General features: G+C 49.1%; 1 protein-coding gene across 2 annotated transcripts; it reads left to right on the top strand.

Annotated features, from left to right (window-relative positions):
- The first annotated feature begins 912 nt into the window (after window positions 1–912).
- OPRL1 (opioid related nociceptin receptor 1) lies at window positions 913–11,242 on the top strand. 2 transcript variants are annotated; one of them, XM_074156946.1, is made up of 3 exons: window positions 913–1,139; window positions 10,113–10,468; window positions 10,719–11,242. In XM_074156946.1, exons 1-3 carry the CDS (start codon window positions 913–915, stop codon window positions 11,240–11,242), a joined length of 1,107 nt encoding a protein of 368 aa, XP_074013047.1. The 2 variants fall into 2 exon arrangements, with proteins under 2 accessions (XP_074013047.1, XP_074013048.1); XM_074156947.1 differs by having other exon boundaries at window positions 1,042–1,124.
- The last annotated feature ends 6,944 nt before the right edge of the window (window positions 11,243–18,186 follow it).

Genomic DNA, 18,186 nt, shown 5'->3' with positions numbered 1-18,186 from the left:
TCCTCCTTCCCCCCCCCACCCCCCCCCCTCCGCTTTTCTCTTACGCAGTGGGAGAAGCCAGGCAGCCGGGACTGGCTCTGCCCAGCCGCCGTCCGTCCTCCCTCCCTCTTCCCCCATCCCTCCCTTTTCCTTAAAAACGTGGGCTCCGGGGTGCAGCCCCCTGCGCTGGCAGCATCCCTGCCTGTGAGGAGCAGCCCCTTCTTTCCACCACCATCCCCCCCCCCCCCCCCCCAACCCCGCGCCTTCCACCGGCTGCCTCCGGAGCGGAGCCTCCGGCCGTGCCCGGCTTTGTGTGTCCCCCCCCCGCCCCCCCGCCCTTCCCCGGTCCGGGGGTGCCTGGATGCGGCCCCGGGGAGCGCAGGGCAAGGAGCAGCGCTAAAAGGGAAACCCGCCCGCAGGTAAGCACCCAGCGGGGGCTTATTTTCAACTTTAGGCTTTTCCTGGCGTTTTATCGGGGCGGGGGGTGGTGGGGGTGGTGGTGGGTCGAGCCCAGCGCCAGGACGAGCTCCCAGCCCCGGCGGCTCTCGGAGGAGGGGGGCGGGGGGGGCGAGGTTTGGGGGCACAAAGCCGCATGTTGGGGACTCACCGACCCGGCAGGTAGGAGCATCCAAGGCTCGGGAGGGATGGCGTTGTGCAGCCTGCATGTCCCCTGCGCCGGCGGTGTGGAGAAATGCGTGAGCTCCCTGTGTGCTCAGGATGCACCAAGCTCGCAGGGTCGCATCCCTCTAAAATATGCTCTTGGGGAGCTTTGAAGGGGGGTGTGTGTATGTGCTCTCCCCGGCAATAAATCATCCTTCTCCCCTAGCGTTTCTCCCGCACATGCTTTGCTCCGGTCCTGCGCTACACGTTTGATCAGCGGATCTTAAAACTGCTTCTTTGCCCCAGGTCCTTGGCACAGGCTGGTGCTTCAGGATGGATCCGCTCTTCCCTGCCCATATTTTGGAAGACCCTGACCTGAGGAAGCTGCTGAACGACTCCTCCATGCTGAACCTCAGCTTTCTCCCCAGTAACTGGTTCAACAACGGCACGGGGGACAGCTTCCTGCCGCTGAGCATCAAGATCACCATTGTGGTTGTCTACTCCATTGTGTGCATTGTGGGGCTGGTGGGCAACTGCTCCGTCATGTATGTGATCGTCAGGTAGGACACGCAGGGAGCACACCAGGGAGGCTCTGGGGAGGGCTGTGAGCGGGACAGACCGTGCCCCCCCCCCCCCCCCCCCCCCTAAATCCCTGCTGCAGGTGAAGCAGGCAGGTGCTTCCCTGGTAATTGTGATGTGCTTTAGAGGTAAAGATGTGGCATTCGTTTTATCGTTTTGGTTTTATTTGTTTTTCTCCCTTCCTAGGCTGTGATGAAGGTTCCCACAAGCTTTCAGCTGCCCTCTGGTGCCTCCTAAAGTTTAACCCAGAGAATGGAACAAAGCGATCAGATCTGCTCAAAAACACGGGACTTTTTTTCAGGCAGGGAGCTGGGTGTCCCTGGGGAGAGCAGTGCCCTGGGAGCATCCCGCTGCCAGGGTGTGCTGGATCTTCAGTGGGACCTCTCCCTCCTGCGCTGTGTCCGGCAGCCCAGCTGTGGCTGCAGGTGCTGCTCCATCTGGGAGCTGGCGCTTTGCAAAGCTGAATCTAATTGCAAGGGGAAGAGCCCGCTGGGAGGCTCAGCCTTACTTTTACGGGGGGGAAATCACAAATGTAGCTCTTCCAACTCTTTGGAAACTATAGATGTCAGTAAGATGTGACAGGACGTTGCAGAGATGAGGGCAACTTCTCTGGCTCTTCAGGCTGAAGTTGGGAGAGCAGGGGGAGACCTTTGCAGAGGGACAGAGCACAGAACCAGCGCCACTCCAGCCTCCCTGCACCTTCCTGGCGTTTTAGGTGTCCCTGTCTGGTTCTGCTCTGGTTCAAACCACTCTGTTTCTTGGAAATAGAAACCCCGTTTGCCCCCCCCGTAAGAATGAAATACCCATTAGGGCTGTGATTCTCTGTCAAATGCCAGGAAACCCCCCTTCCGATCTCTGTACCCTGTACGTTAGGAGTGAGCTTCCATTTTCTACACATCTCGGAGCAGAATCCTGGTGCAGGTGGATGCTGCCAGCACAGAAAAGACAGGATCAATTTGTTTTCTCCTCCAAGAGAGGACAAAAATATTTAGCAGGTATTCAGACACTGATGAGATTAAGTCTTGCTCCTGCCAGGAGCCCTGCTGCTTCCAAAGCATCTTTCCCTTGAATACACAAAATTCGGCTGGGGGAGATGCTGCAAAATGAAGTCTTTGGTATCACAGGCTGGTAAATGGCAGCTAAATCTCTTCTATGAGGGCAGTGATGTGACCGTTCATCGGGCCGCCTGTCCATGCTCTTCCTGGTAGGGAGTTTATGGCAGGGAGAAGGGATCCCGTTAGCCCTGGGGAGTCTGGAGACAGGGAGAGGGGGTTTGCAGAGCAGCGGTGCCACGTTTGGAGAGCTCGTGTTTGGTTCGGTGTCGTAGCAATCCCTCGAGTAGGCAGGGCGTTTGTGGATGTGTGTAAGCGTGGTGGGTAGTGAGGCTCTGGGAGTGAGAAGTCCTTGTCCCATGGTGATGCAGCTCCCTGGGAACGCCAGCCAGCATGCATGCAGTCCATGCCCCGGGCGTGAACCTTAGAGGTGTGTCAGGAGAAACCTTGGCAGCAATCTTCTCCCCGTCTGCAAAGGTCCTGTGGGATGTGGGCAGCAGGACCCTGCAAGCCTCTGTCCAGGGCTGTGACCCGTGGATCACCAAGAGTATGAATGTCCCAAACTGGCATCCTGGTCAAGGTGGACCTGCCATGTTTAAGTGGGACCATGCTTTCAAAATGGTGGCTTCTGTTCTGTTCCTTCTGCTCCTATTTTGGCTTTCATACCTTCCAGTTGGATAAATGTGACCCAAGAAAGGAAAGTGGGATTTAGCACTGGAATTTCCCATGGAACTTAGATTTTTATTTTTTTTTTTTGTGTCCCCTCTGGTTTTACTGGTTCTGAGCAATTGAAAACTGAAGGCTTGTGTCACCTACCATCTCCCTCAGGCCTTTCCCACTTCTGTTTCCCCTCTTATCCAGTAAATCCCTATACATACAAAATTGCTAATAGAAGCTTTAATTATTTGGGTATTCCTTTTTGAGGATTCACTTCTGGTTTTCCCCAAAAACTTGCAGGTAAGCTTGGAGAGGCCACTTGAATAATGTGTGCTAGGGAAGTTCTAACTGAGCTAGGACACATGTAGAAGCTCCTGTTTCTCTCCATCATGTCTCCTGGGAACTCAGTACTGGCTGAGGCTGAGTTAGACCCAGGGAAATGATCATTCTTGGTTTGGCAACTTCTGGTTATTTCTGCCTAGGATTTTTCTCTCCTTGCCCTGTCTGTTAAGGTCAGAAGCAGGTTTAGTGATAGACTGGACTCAGTATCTCCAACTCTTGATCCTGGCCACGTATATGGACTCGCACAGAGCTCCCAAATTAGTGGCCATGCGAGGAGGATGTTGATGGCTTCTCACGTACAGGTTTTCTCCCCAGACTGGACCGTTGGTGCTTCTGGGCTTCATAGCATCTTTTTTCAGTAGACTGAATGTTGGTTGCTGGTAAGTCAACATGGGGCTTTGGGATTCTTAATGTCAGATCTCTTCCATTAACGGAAAAAAGAGTGGCAAACCCTCTGAGCTGCACCTCTACCATCTGTAGGTATGGTGCACCCTACAAAAGCTGTTTTTTTTTTTTTTCCTTTCCATGCTTATATTTCACCAGGGATAACCAGACTCCAGCATGCTACACAACCTATAAGAAACTGGTGTATTATCTTCCAGAAAAAGAATGGTACAGTGATGTAGGCAATAATTGTTTCCTGTTTAAGAGGGAGCTGGGAAATACAAAGACTCTAATATTGGCACTCGAGGAAATTGGAGGCATCAGGAAGTCTTGTTTCTTGTTTTTTTTGTTCCTCTTGAGTGAGTTTTTTGCGGCACCGAGGGAAAAGTTTAAAATCTCCCGGTATTTCACACAAAAATAAGAATTCAAAGCCTCCTCTGGGTTTTCCCCTCTGTTGTAGAACCCAGCCTACATCTTTATTATATTTGGAGTGATTTAACATTTGGAATGATTAATTTATAGAGACGGTCATCATGTGACTGTCAATCCCCTTCTTATGCTGGGCAGCGCTAATTGGATAAGACCGAGAAGGGCTCTCGTCAGGAACACGATTTCCTGGACAGTAAAGGGCCTATTGTGGGAACCTGCCTCGTCTGCGGCTTTGTTCTGCTGCTCATTGTGGAGCTCCTCGCCAGTGGAGACAATGCCTCCCCTCCCTCCTTCGCCTTCTGCTCTGTTTGCTCTCTTCTGCACATATTTCCTGTACTGCTTTTTAATGAATGATGAAACAAGGAGTTGAAGAGCATGAGGCAGAGAGGGTTTCGGGGGGAGAGAGGGGGAAACTGGGCTGCTGAGGTCCCCCTTATCTATTCACTGAATGCGGCAAGGCTTGGATGCCTGAGAGTTTTGTTTTTAGGAAGAAAAGCAAAGGGGGAAGGAGATATATCATCTTGCAATGGCCCTGGGGGTGGATGACCCATGGCCCGTGGGGCTGGAGGTGATGCTGACCCAAGTGTTGCTGCGTGGGGTGTGACAGAGACCCCCAAGTCTCCACTGATGTTCCAGGGAAGGGACCAGGGACACCATGCGAATTCTTGCCCAGGAAGTCCTTGCTCCATCGTGCTGCTGCGATGCTCAGCGGTGACAATCTGGAGGACTCCCATCCTCCAAGGTGGCTCTTCTTGCCTGGATCAGGCCACCGTGGGAATGACGCCACATTTCTGGGGCACTGTTTTTGCTCTCTGTTGGGACCCCAGCAAAGTAGTGGAGATGCTCAGCTCAGCCTATTGAAGAACACTGTTTCAAGGTATTTTAAGCAGCTGTTTAGGCACATTAGGGATGTCAGGCTCCTACACTTCCACTTGCTGCTTCCAGGTGAATCTTTAGGAGGAGGAATGTGATGGGGAGGTGCCTGCAGTGGGCAACTGCCTGGGGATGGCTGTGCCAGCCATTATTCTGCTTGAAAACTGCATCAATCCCCGAGAATAGGGGTGAGGTCAGCTGCTGTAATGAGACAGGGAAAATTAAGTTAATTATGACACTGCAGAGATGCTGATTTCTTAATAGAAAGCTTTCTAAGGGAAGATCCTCGACCAGCTGTGTGTCTCGGAGCTGAAATCAAGTGAGTGTTTAACACGGTGTGGACCCAGCAGACACCGGTGGGACCATCTGAGACCTCAGCTCTCTCCAGATCAGCCTTTTTTCATTTTTCCTGGCAGAAAAAAAAAAAAAGAAAGAAAGAAAAAAAGACAGTTGTTGCACTTTGTAGAGAAGGGAAACCTATGTCAAGGGCTCTGTGCTGGGCTCAGCCACGTGGCTCATGGCAGCCATGCGTGGCCACGGCTAACACGGCTCCAGTGTGTGCTGGGTGGGCTCTTGGTTTCCCCTGGCTTCAGTGGGATGAGTGGAATGGAATTACCCATGTGCAGCAGAAATTCTGTGATGTTTGATGTGGGACTTGGTTCCCAGTGGTTTTCCCAGGGACTGGGGCAATTCCCAGCAGCATTTAGGACATGAGCGGTTCAGCAGAGGCAGGTGCAGCTCATGAATGATGCGATGCATCTCATCTCATGGATGAGAGCATCCTGCTGCAGGACAGATGCTGGCAAACACCCTCCTTAGATGGAAGCACCGTTCCTGTTGGCCATGTACCTGCTTGGGGTTGCGTGAGCACCCCTGCGAGCCCACGGGCAAGTTGCAGAGGCTTTTGCAGCAGCAGCCACCACCCAGTCTCTTCTCCTGGAAAGACAGTGATTGGGGCCAGGCAATGTGCTGGTCCCCGGAGAGAACCTTTAGGAGGGAGTGCACCAGTGTCACCCAGACACGGCAGCAAGACTCAAAGGGCAAGAAAATAATCTGTCCCAAAGCCTTGCTGCTTGCCCTGGCTGGCAGCAGACTCCTTAACCCCTGCTAGTCAGTCACTGTCCTGCCAGGTAATTAATAGGCTTTTATGTGATGGTGTTGCTGCCTAGTCTGGCTTCACAGTTCAAAGTGATTTGTGTTTGTCTTTGAATTCTGTGAGGGTGGTGTTTTTGGTTTTTTTTGTGGTCGGTTGAACCATTAAGAATAAACTGGCTTGAATTGGGTAATTTCGGGTTGAGGGGGCTCTGAAAAGGTGATCGGAGCGGCAGGGACACGGAGAGCACGGTGTGGGTGTATGGCTGGGAGGACACAAATCACGACGGTACGTGCCAGATCAAATATCAGCTTCATACAACCCATGGGCTAGGAGCAGGTTGGGAGCAGAGATGTCTGAACCGGTGCTGATTTTCCACCCTCAGAAGGCAAAAATCCCCCCTGAGCCTTTTCTGCTCTGTTTTACTTACTGAGCGTGTCCGGGGAGGGCGGCAAAGGCTGTCACTGGTGCCAGGGTGTGGGGTGGGAACGGAGGGAGCTGCTGAAGGTGAACAGCACTGTCTGCATCCTGATGAGATGGAGCTATGAATATCAAAATCAAGATGCCCCAAGAGGCAGAGAGGTCCTGGAGATAATGCTTACGGTTCCCCCAGGGCTGAAGGCTTTCCTCTGGTCCCTCTGCCCCCGGTGTCTGCAGCCCCATTTTGGGTTGTAGATTTGCTGCAGCTGGCTGGTCTCTTAGCCCTGGGACATCCGGAGCTGGGTGGGAAGGAGGGAGTGATGCTGCAACAACAGGTTTGCAGCTCACCCTGAGGCTTAGCCAGTGACGGAATCTGTCCTTGTGAAAAATGGGACCTCAAAGCCCAGTACGTGGAAGAGCTGTTTCCTACCCATCTCCTCCTCTCCCAAACTGGGTTCCCCTCACTGAAGCACGGGTACCGTTATCCCAGGTAACGCTGCTTGAGATCCTCATAGCAAAAAGGAGGGGGAAGCCGAGCGCTGAGCTGATACCCAGATGTTTTTCCTCTCAGGCTTCGGCAGCTGGGAGAACAGGAGAGCAGAGCACAGCGATTACTTCTGTGACAAAGGTGGAGCTGGATGGAGAGGAGAGAACTGCCAGAGCTGCCCTGTGGGAGATGCTCCATTAGGAAATTGCCTCTGTGACCGAGTGCAAGAAAGTGGCTTAGCGGGAAGCTAATGTCTTCCGTGGAGGCCACAGGCTTATCCGCATCGGAGCTGTGCCATGGGGGTGAACCTTGGGCTTTAGGAGGCACCTAAGAGTTTAATTTGTCTTTTTTTTTTTTTTTTTTTTTTGTGTGGATTAAGAAAGAGAACACTCTCAGTTCCTGGAGGAAAAGAAAAAGAGGTTAATCCACAGAGAAGTGATTAATTGATTTTTTTGTTTGTACTGAACATTCTGGAAATGTTTGGGAACATTGCTTGGTTGGGGAAATGGTTGTTGGCTCTCAGCGTGCAGAGAAAGTGGAGCTAGAAGTAATTAATTAGGTGTAAGTTAATTTCCCCACCTTTCAAGAGCACAAAATCAGCTTTAAAATCCACTTGAAGGTGGGTTGAAGGAGGTAAGAGGTGGGCCAGCCACCTCAGCGTGTCCCCATATCAGAGGTGGCTCTGCCATCGCCTGGGAGAGGGTGAGGAAAGGGGCAGCAGAGAGGGATCCGTGCATCGGGGAGAGCAGATTTTGCACATCCAGGCTGAGCAATTGCACCTGGACTCTGAGTTCTTGCTGAGAAGTGTCTTGGAGGACAGGGACCAGTGAGGTCCCCTGGGATGGAGGAGGGAGCAAGAGGGAGCTGAAGGTTTACAACCTGCACACCTCAAGTTCAGGGTTAGCTGAGATGCCCCAGACTTCTCACTGTGATGGGACAGGGGTGTCCATGGAGGCAACAATGTCCCTGATGGATGCTGGATGGGTGATAGAGGTAGGTGGATAGCTGCTTGTTTCTCCCACTGGTTTAAAAAAACCCCAAGAACCAACTTTTTCTGTTCCACAGAGGTGAAGTTGGCCATCATGGTTCAAAAATGCAGCTATTATTCCCTTGAGTTATAACATCATTAAAAGCAGTCAGGGTTAGAGGTGTGTTGATGAGTTGCCTCCAAGTGCAGTCCTCCTGGAAGGATGGAGTGGAACAAGCTGACCTTTGGGAAGCTTGAGTGATCCCAGCCAGGTCTGTGATGTACAGAAGATGACACCAGCTCCCTGGAGACCTTTGCTAACACATTCTTAGGTGACTGAATAATTTCCTGAAGCCTAAACTGACAATACTGAATTTTATGTGGGCCAATAAAAAACAGTGATTTAATTTTTTCAATTTTAATTACACCCTATGCACACTGACCCGGAGGGGAAAGTGTCTGAATCCATTCACAGACCCATCTCATGCTCCCTGTGTCCATTGCCTCATTTATGCCAACTGCAAGAATCCAAACAAAAAAAAAGCAAAACTGGCCCACCCTGAGATCCTGATGCTCTGGACATCACGGCACTAGAGTCTCTCTTTTTCTGTGGGATTCTACTTAGGAAGTCGCAACGCTTTAAAGCCCTGGCAGTCGCCTGGTTGTGTTAGATTTGCAAAGTGTTTTGCTTGTTCATCCCCTCACAAGAGGAAAGACTCTTTTTCCCTCTACTGCTTTTGGTTGTATAAGTTTATCTGATCTGGGCTGGCTTTCTAAGAACCCACTGTCTTAGCTGGTTGCTGGGATTTTTGGGTCAGGAGGAGCTGATTTATGCTTATGTGGGGACATCAAGTGCTTCCATTGATGTTCGTCTCCTCTAAAAGATTCCCTTGGCTTTCCAGGTCAAATATAGGGTGGCTTGTTTTTGCTTTCTGAAGCCACTTTCAAACACTTGTCTTCTAATACAAGTTCTGAGAGGGGTAAAAAAAATGAACTTTATATTCTGGATTGTAGATCCCCTGGCTGTTATTCTTGCAAACCTGGCTATGTCACCCTGTGTCTCAACAGAGTTCAGAGCGTGGCAGTGATAATGTTCCTCCAAGTGCTCAAATAATCTATCAAGAGCTGGAGATCATGGAGGGGAGGGGATGTACAGTGCCGAGGAGTGCAGTTGTGGGTTTGCTGTTCTGAATCAATTTGACAAAAAGAGCTTTTTTAGGTCAGATCAGACCCCATAATAATCCAACACATATCAAACTGCGAACAGTGCAGTAGTTTATGGGTTTAAGCGTTACCCTCAAATGAACTTGCCCTCCATTAATAACACACATCATTGTCTGCCATTTCTGGCAACATTTCTGCAAAAGCTGTTAGTATAGTAAATGATAGATGAACTGGAGTTTTTAAATTATACCTATTTGAGCTCTTATTTTGCCCACGAGAGGAACATCCTGGAGCTGAAATGTTAGATTCAGTCATAGAGTCACCATTGAGTTTGCATTTCTGCAGACTCTGCATGTATCCTCGGGCAGATGAACACATCTTTCTTTGCATCATTTCCCACTTGTAAAAAGGAGATGATTACCATTAGAGCAAGGTGAATCTTCTTTTGGGGCAGTCAGTTCATGTGATAAAAGTAACGTAGAAATGACAGAATCCCTTTGAAGTAGAGTTGACTCATGACTTTATCTGCAAACTACCCCTTTCTTTAGGAAGATCCATAGTGATATTTTGATTTCTGATACAAACCTCGTCCCTCACCAGTTGTTGGCTGGCCATCTTGCCCATTCTGATTTGATAGCTCACATTAGCTATAGTCTTTGGCTATGAGCCCATACAAGATGGCTAATCAACTTACCCCTGGAACATATGATGCCTTTCAAATCAGTTTACTGCATAAAGCTCTCACCAATATTTATAATAATGAAGCCATGTGTGATGAAATCCTAGATTAGCCTTACTGAAGGCATTTTTCAAAAGCCACAGTCTGAGTTGACAGCCTCAGGCTTTCATGGCCCTCACTTGCAGTCTAAGGGAATAAGCTTCTCCTGCCCGTGGAACTGGTTGTGAAGGCATTGTTTGTATTGTTGTAGGAGCTGGGTTCAGCTGTGTGTTGATAAGTGTTTACCAAAGGAAACTGTTCAATCTCTTGTTACATAAGAAAAATACAGCATCTCCTTCCTAAAGTGGTAGGATGCGCTCTTCAGTGTTCAGGTGGAGCTCTAACCGTTGCTCGTTCCTACATTTCAGATTCACCAAGATGAAGACAGCAACCAACATCTACATCTTTAACCTTGCTCTTGCTGATACCTTGTGTCTGATGACCTTACCCTTCCAGGGTACAGACACATTCCTGGGCTTCTGGCCCTTTGGCAATGTCCTCTGCAAGATTGCCATCTCTATAGACTACTACAACATGTTCACGAGCACCTTCACCCTGACGATGATGAGCGTGGACCGCTACATTGCTATTTGCCACCCCATCAAAGCACTAGACATCCGCACTCCCCACAAGGCCAAGGTGGTGAACGTCTGCATCTGGGCACTGGCTTCTGTCTTTGGCATCCCAGCGATGGTGATGGGCTCTGCAGAGAATGAGAACAACGGTGGGTAAAAATGCATCCAATGGGTGGGAGGTGGCCAGGAGAGTCCATGGGCTTGGGGAGTCATTGGAGAGGGCTACCAGTTTCACCAGTGTGGTGAGCTCTCTGTTGTGAAGCTACCTTAACTCTTTGCTTTCTGCCCTTGCTTCTGCATCACTGCTGCTGCTTTTCTAGTATTAAATTAAGCTGAATGTGAAGATGGTGTGAATATGGGTTTGCTGATCTTCCTTTCCTTTTTATTTTTCACTTGCAGAAATTGATTGTCTAATTAAACTGCCTTCACCTGTGGATTACTGGGATCCAGTGTTTGGCATCTGTGTCTTTCTGTTCTCCTTTATGATCCCTGTGTTGATCATCACCATTTGCTACAGTCTCATGATCAGACGACTCAAGAACGTCCGTGTTCTCTCAGGCTCCAAGGAGAAGGACCGAAACCTGAGGCGCATCACCCGGATGGTCCTGGTGGTGGTGGCAGTCTTCATCATTTGCTGGACTCCCATCCAGATTTTTGTGCTGGTCCAGTGTTTGGGTGCCAAGGCAGAAAGCGAGCTTGAGCTGGCCATCTCCTGCTTCTGCACCGCGCTGGGCTATGCCAACAGCAGCCTGAACCCTGTGCTCTACGCCTTCTTAGACGAGAACTTCAAGGCGTGCTTCAAGAAGTTCTGCTTCCCCACTGCCTTCAGGACGGAGCTCCAGATGTCCAACAGGATGTGCAGCATCGCCAAGGATGTGGCCTATGCCTGCAAGAACTCGGAGGGGACTAACAATCCGGCCTGACTAGGCATGGAAATTCCCATGGTGGCTGTCGCTCAGCAGAGTCCAACCACCCCCACGTCGGAGCTGACTCAGATAACGGCTCTTTAGCAGGACCTCAAAACTGTGAGGCGAGAAACCGAGGAAACAATTTTGGGGGTTGGGAAAACCGGATACTGCAAGAGCATGCAGAAAAAGTGAGCCCGTTTGATGCATTTTTAATTCCAGTGCATCCTGCACTGAGGAACGCGCTTGAAATCAGCCCTTTGATTCCTGCAAAACCCTGGTGGTTTGCAACATTATTGAGAATTTGGGAATGAAGGGTTTAAAACAGGCATTGCTCCTGGGACTTACACTTTTGCTGCTGGGAGACAGACAAAATGAAAACTATTCCACTTCTCTTTTCTTTTTTTTTTTTTTTTTTTTCCCCTCTCTGAGTTGTTTAAGGCGCAAACAACTCAAGTGGCTCACCAGGCACTTGTGTGCAGGTTTTATTCCTGCGGCATTGCTCTGAAATTAGACTTTGCTGAAGCCAAAGTGGGCAGCAGCCGACAGACAAAAAAAAAAAAAAAATAAAAAACAAACCCAAGATCATCTCCAGGATGAGTCATCGGGAAGGGAAGGAAGGATGCGGGGAGGGAGAGGAGGGAGCTGGTGGAAAGGAAAACTCAAACCACCCCATGGCTGGGAGCTTGGGGAGGACAGTGTTGGCTCCCGCGGATGGGGTCTGCAGTGAAACCCTCCTCCTCGAGAGGGGACCGGGGGGGTGAGAAAGGGATTGTCAAAACCGATGAATGTAGCTCGGAAGAGGAGGAAGAAAAGATGGATGAAATGAACACAATGAACACAAATCCTTGTTTACATGCTGCTATTGCTTTTAAAAAACAAAAGAAAAACAAACAATTTCTATTGTAATAATGGACAGAATGTGTCTGTATATACACATCTCTATTGTGCTATAGGTACAGCTATAACATAGGATTTCACCTTGCCAAGCATGCCTTCGGGTTCTTCCTCAGTGAGAGGAGGAAGGAATGAAGTGGCCTATATATACATGAATTTATGTATAGGGGAAAGCCATTTCCGAGAAGTCAGAACAGCAGCTCCTCCAGAAGACATGGACATTTCTGGTAGGAGGGGCAGCCTAAAACAGTCCCACCTGTTCCACACGAGATAAATGGTGCACAAACCAAACAAAAGGTGGGTTTGGGGGCGTTTTCGTGTTGTCTTCTTTTTTTTCTATTTTCTTTTTAATGAAATGAGATCCACGATGCTGAGAGCACTTGGGAAATGCTGCCGAGGTACCACCCCTCCTGCCAACCAGAGATTGATTTTCCTCTCCCAGTGGGCCAGAGCTTTGTAAAATTAAATGCCCTGTCATGTCATTTGATAGTGAAAGCGTTCCCGGGGAGTTTAACCACTGAGTGCCCTCCGTGCTGGCGGGGACAGCAGACTCGTATTCTCCCTGTAGCACAAATCCCCCCGGGGAAAGCTGGGCAGTGATGCTGATGGGGAAGCAAAGCAATGACCTCCGCTTGGAGATAGGAGGTCGGCTCCAACGTGAGAACCGGCAATGTTGTCCGGACTGTACAGATTTCATGTGAATATATTTCTTGTGCTCTGGTCTATGAGATTCTGTATTTTTTAAACGTATTGATTTGCCACTACTTTAATGCTGTCATGTTCTTTATATATGCTGTACAAAAGAATCCGATGTTATATTTCTATGTAGAGTGTTTCCCTCATGGTTGGGCTTAAAATATAGATGCAATTCCAGTGTCCCATGTATAGGACCCAGATCCCTTGTAAACTGCTCAAGCTGGGAGGAATTTCATGCTGATTAGCATTTGATTGGGAATCTGGAGGGATACCAGAGCAAACTTTGCAATTAGCACTTCCCCTGAATAACACAGGCGGAGGAGGAAATCTGGGCACTTTAAGCACTTTGCAATGGATGTTTTTTCCCCAAGCACTCACCAGGAAATCTCATACAACCCCCAAGCATGTGAAGAAAAACCCCCCTGAGAATCGCGCTGCTGGCAAGCTGCATCCATGCCCGTGGAAGGATGAGTTTGGTGGGCTGTTCTGTTGGTGGGTCCAATAACAGCCTTGGTCAGTGGGCAACCTTGGGTTTTCTCAGCACGTCAGTGGCCATAGGGGCTGATGGGGTGCTGGGTATGGTGGTACGTGAAGCTGGGAACCGACTGCTGGGCTTTTCTTGCAGTGCCATTAGGGAGCAGGAAAGCGGTCGTTAGTGGCTGGCTAAGGAACAGCCACCCTCCCTTTGGAGTTCTTGGTTGGGTTTTTAAATAGATTTATGTCCTCTGGAAAATATACCGGTGTTTGGCGTGTTTTTTTTTAATAAGGATTTTGTTATAAATGACTATGCTGCAACGATCTTACATAATCAAGTACTCAATAAATGTGCGTTTACTAAGCTTTTGGGTAATTCTGTGGCCCTTGCAGTGAATGTGTTTAGGCATTCTGTTCAATGCTCAGTGGAGTTTGTTATAAGAGGAGCAACAAAAACCTGAAAGCAAAAGCTTTATTGTACTGTGCCTATGGAGTTAAAGGCTTGCCATCGGCTGGCTGGCTGAAGCGCAGGCTCTTTATTTCTCTTCTGAAATGGTTGTGCTGGTATGATTTTACAGTTACCGCAGTGTAAATGACAATTTCCTAGGTGGCTACTTGTGTGCTTTAATAAAGGAAAATAAAAACCGCTGTACTTTGAATGATGTGGAGTCTGAAAGACTTAGCTGCGTGGTGTTCCAACACTGGCATTGTCGGGATCTTTCCACGTGGCTTGTTTTTCCAGGTGTAATAACACCAAAGCACCCAATCTTTTTTTTTTTTTGAGGTCAGTGGGAACTTTTGTTATGGAGGTACCTTTGTCTGCAGGCAAACTGGGAACAGAAGATGTGGAAATGCTTGAAAATTGGTGTTGGGAGATGAGTGTGAGCTGCCTGCACCCTTCCAGCCTCCCCAGCGGCTCTGGGCATCACAGGAGGTAGGTCTCGGAGGCAGGCAGGGCAGCGATGTGGGCAGCTGCCTGCTCTGAGAGGTGAAGTCTGATGTAGGACTAAACCGAGCTCTTCCCATTTACTCCCACACACACTTCCCAGGAGTTACAGGGTCAGGCACAATCATGGAAAACAATGAATGACAGAGGCTGCTCTGAAAATAAAGCTGAAGCAATATTCTGTAGCCAGGAAAGATGGATTAGCCAGTGAGATGTGCAATAAGGAAAGCGGCTTCTCTCTGCACAGAGATCAATATTCCTACCCAGGCAGGTAAATATAAGGAGAGGGGTTTTTTATTAGCAGTGGTGATTGTCTTCTTTTTTTTAAAAAAAAAAAAAAAAGAAAGAAAAGAAAGAAAATGGGTAGGAAAAAAAAATAGAAATCTTTATTTCTTTTCTAGTTCAGTTAATTATAAGTACCCAGGGGTGAGTTCTTATAGCGAAACCATAAACCAAAGTGCTTTATTCAGTATTATGGGATTTATTAATGTACTAAGTGTTCTCCCTGCTGCTGCTGGCTGGAATCAACTGCTGGAAAGGCTGAGGAATGGATGAGCCAGGGGCTGAGCTCTCTCCCGAGGAGCTCCTTGGCTCATGGCACTGACACAACTGGGCAAAGCTCTGGCTTTTGAGGGTGCTCTGCTGATGCCGCATCTCCCTTCCTCTCCCCCTGCCCAGGCTGTTCAGCCGACAGCTTCCCCCCAACACAGAATCACAGAATCACCTAGGTTGGAAGGGACCCTTTAAGATCATCTAGTCCAACCAATGAAAAAAAAAAAAAGAAAAACAAAACAAAAAACCACACACACACCACCACACCACCCAACACTAATCCATATCGCTGAGCACCATGTCAACTCCTCTCTTGAATACCTCCAGGGATGGTGCCTCAACCATCTCCCTGGGCAGCCCATTCCAATGCCTGATAACCCTTTCAGTAAAGAAATATTTCCTAATATCTAACGTGAACTTCCCCTGGCGTAACTTGAGGCCATTACCCCTTGTCCTATCATCTGTAACTTGGGAGAAGAGACCGACCCCCGCCTCTCTACAGCCTCCTTTCAGGTAGTTGTAGAGAGCGATAAGGTCTCCCCTCAGTCTCCTCTTCCCCAGACTGAACAACCCCAGCTCCCTCAGCCTCTCTTCGTAAGACTTGTGCTCCAGACCCCTCACCAGCTTCGTTGCCCTTCTCTGGACCTGCTCCAGCACCTCAATGTCTTTCCTGTGGTAGGGGGCCCAAAACTGGACACAGTACAAAAAACACGAATCACAATTTCTAAAAGCAGAAATAAGGTGCAGAATTTGCAGCCTCAGTGAAGTTTAAAATGGTTTTATGCCATGGGAAGAACTTACCCTGCGAAGTGCTGAGTTATCCTTTACCGAGCTACAGGTCAGACCGGGGTTAGTTGGTTTAGGTGAGTATTGAACCGAAATCACCCTCCTCGTGCCCTCTGCCTGTAGGAACCACAAAGCCTGTCACCCGCTCCGAATGGCCCTGTCCCCCACGGAGCCCGGCCCCCAGTGCTGAAGGCGATTTTAGCAGGTGATAACAAACCAAGAAACCCTGACTGCAGAAAGAGAAAAGCTGCATTTTCCCCCCATGGCGCCCGTTGCTCTGCAGCTCGGGACCTGCCCTGATGAAGACACTACCTGATGCTGAGCAGTTGCTATATATCTTTTTCCAAGGTGATTTCATGAGGAGCTAGACTGTAAATATGTCTTTTTTTATTTCCCTTCTTTTTTTTTTTTGTTTTTCCCCAGAGGAAGATTTGTTAATACCTCAAAGAGCTGTGACTGGGCTCTGACCTATCTCTGGGTACTTTGGGATATCGTTACTGGGTAGGACAATGTGTGCCCGGAGGGAGATGCTTCCCACCCTGCAATGCTTCGTAGGGAAGGTGACTGCTCTCCAGAGTTACAGCCTTTTTGTTTCAATGAAAAGGGTCTCCAGAAGCAGCTGGGGCTGGTGCAGCCTCTCGTACCTGCTCAGAAAGGGGTCTCAGATTAGCAGCAAAGTGGGCTCTGCCAGATAAACTCCAGTTTGCTCTCCCACTCATTTTCCTGTGCTTTCCTCCAGCTATTTTTGTGGCTATTTATGCATAAAAAAATTTCTCCTTCCTTCCACAAGGAGAACCTCCTTCGGACAGATCCTGAGCTGTAGCCCTCATTGTGCATTCATGGCTTCACGTCGTGTTTCCATGTGAGTCTCTGTGACGGCAGAGCTTCATCGCTGTGACTCTGCAGAATCAGCTGAAGATCACCCCTGATCTTCACCTTCCAAGCCCTGCCCAGGGCTGTCTGAAGGACCAGTTCTTACTCCTGGCCTTCTCCTGTGCTGAGGAGAACCACAAAGCCGAGATGAGAGGGACAGAAGGTTGCAGCAGGGGGAAGTGTCGCAGCTTCGTGGTGAAAAAGGCTTGTGAGGTGGTGAGGCTGGAAGAAGGGGGAGAAAATGGAAGGTGGACCTGAGGCCCATAACCCAAGTATCATGGTGCTGCATGAAGAACAGAGATGGATTATAAAAAAGCAGACCATATGCTGTTTGTTGCCAATGGGTGTTGGGATAGGTTTTTTTTTTAGGTGTAGGGATGTGATGTTACAGGATCCATAGCTCCTTCTTGCCACAGCCGAGCTGATGCACATCTGTTTTGAGTGGCCCACAGTGGCTGCATGAACATGTCCTCTTGCCCCTTTAGCTTGGGACTACATGCCACCTTTGCTTAAAACAATGAGAAACAGGTGTGTTAAGGCCATAACTTGTTTTAAAAGAAGAAATTTTAGGACTTTTTCAAACAAAGGGACTGCTCTTGGGGTGGGTGCACTTTAGGTCGAAGAGCCCCATGGCTCCTAGACTCCCTTTGTTCCTTTCTTCAGTACCCTGAAGCCTGGATAAATTGCATGACAGAGTGAAATAATCAATAAATAGAGCAACATGGTTATGTATCTTGGCAACGATGACGCTAATCAACCATGTAAACCGACTTTGCTCTCTCTCTCCCTTAATGCAGTGAAATCCCAGCTGTCTGCAGGGAAGGAGTGATGCTGGCTCTCTGCAGTGCTGGGGGACACAGACAGCCCTTACCCCACCTGCTACACGCAAGGTTTCTGCTTCAGTAACCCAAAAATTTGCTAAATGCTCCCTTGGGTATAAAGTGCACAGTAATACCCAATGCTAGCTGGGATCACCTTCATCCCCCCTGGAGAACATTTTGGGAATTTGGTCCTCCCTTGGTTAAGCTCCTGGAAGGTCCTGCAGGAGCAAACCACCATGGCTCCATGCTGGCATCTTCCTGAATAATGAGCAGGTTGGATCATTTGTGGGTCCATATAGTGTGGTGTTATACAGGACCCTCTTGCTCCTGCTTTGCTCTCAAATCCTTGTGCCTTTTGCTGAATGTAGGTGCTGCGTGGGAAATCCTACCTGTGGAGCCCATGCTATTACTGGGAGATCTCATAACCTATCTAACCATCCCACTCTTGCAGCAAAAGGTATTTTTCCTCCACTATAAGTTATTGCTGTGAGGGGATGTAGCTCCTGTGCGGATGGAGTCCTGCTGCCTGCCTGCAGTGGTCAGGGAGAGCAGCCGCTGCTTCCCTCCCCACCGGGCCTGCAGCCAGGCAGAATGGGCTGCAGCCAAAATCCGAGCAGCGCCAGCCCTGCCAACCAGCAGATTTTCAGCATAGTGAAGTGAAGGATGAATCTGCAAGAAACCAAGGAGGAAACTTGATTTTTTTTCCGAGGAAACCACTGACGGAATTAACATCTTCCCATGGTCGGGTTTTTGGCTGCATCAAATCACCTTTCTCCTGGCCGCAGAGAGGAGACCAGGGAAAGTTTGAACTGGCTCTGGCCATTCTATAAACATTGATTTCTCTGTGTGTTTTCAGTCTGCCATGTGCAGTGAGTACTCTGAAAAGCTCATGCCGTGCTGATTCATTCAGTGACGGG

The sequence above is a fragment of the Numenius arquata genome, chromosome 12 (assembly GCF_964106895.1).
Source record: "Numenius arquata chromosome 12, bNumArq3.hap1.1, whole genome shotgun sequence".
In the NCBI taxonomy this organism is placed as follows: Eukaryota; Metazoa; Chordata; class Aves; order Charadriiformes; family Scolopacidae; genus Numenius; species Numenius arquata.
Note: the sequence above shows the minus strand (reverse complement) of the source record. Positions and strands in the feature narration are given on the sequence as shown.

Coding starts and splice junctions, on each gene's coding strand:
- OPRL1 (XM_074156946.1), top strand. CDS start 913: ATGGATCCGCTCTTCCCTGCCCATATTTTGGAAGACCCTGACCTGAGG. Junction 1,140..10,112: donor GTCATGTATGTGATCGTCAG/GTAGGACACGCA, acceptor CCTACATTTCAG/ATTCACCAAGATGAAGACAG. Junction 10,469..10,718: donor TGCAGAGAATGAGAACAACG/GTGGGTAAAAAT, acceptor TTTCACTTGCAG/AAATTGATTGTCTAATTAAA.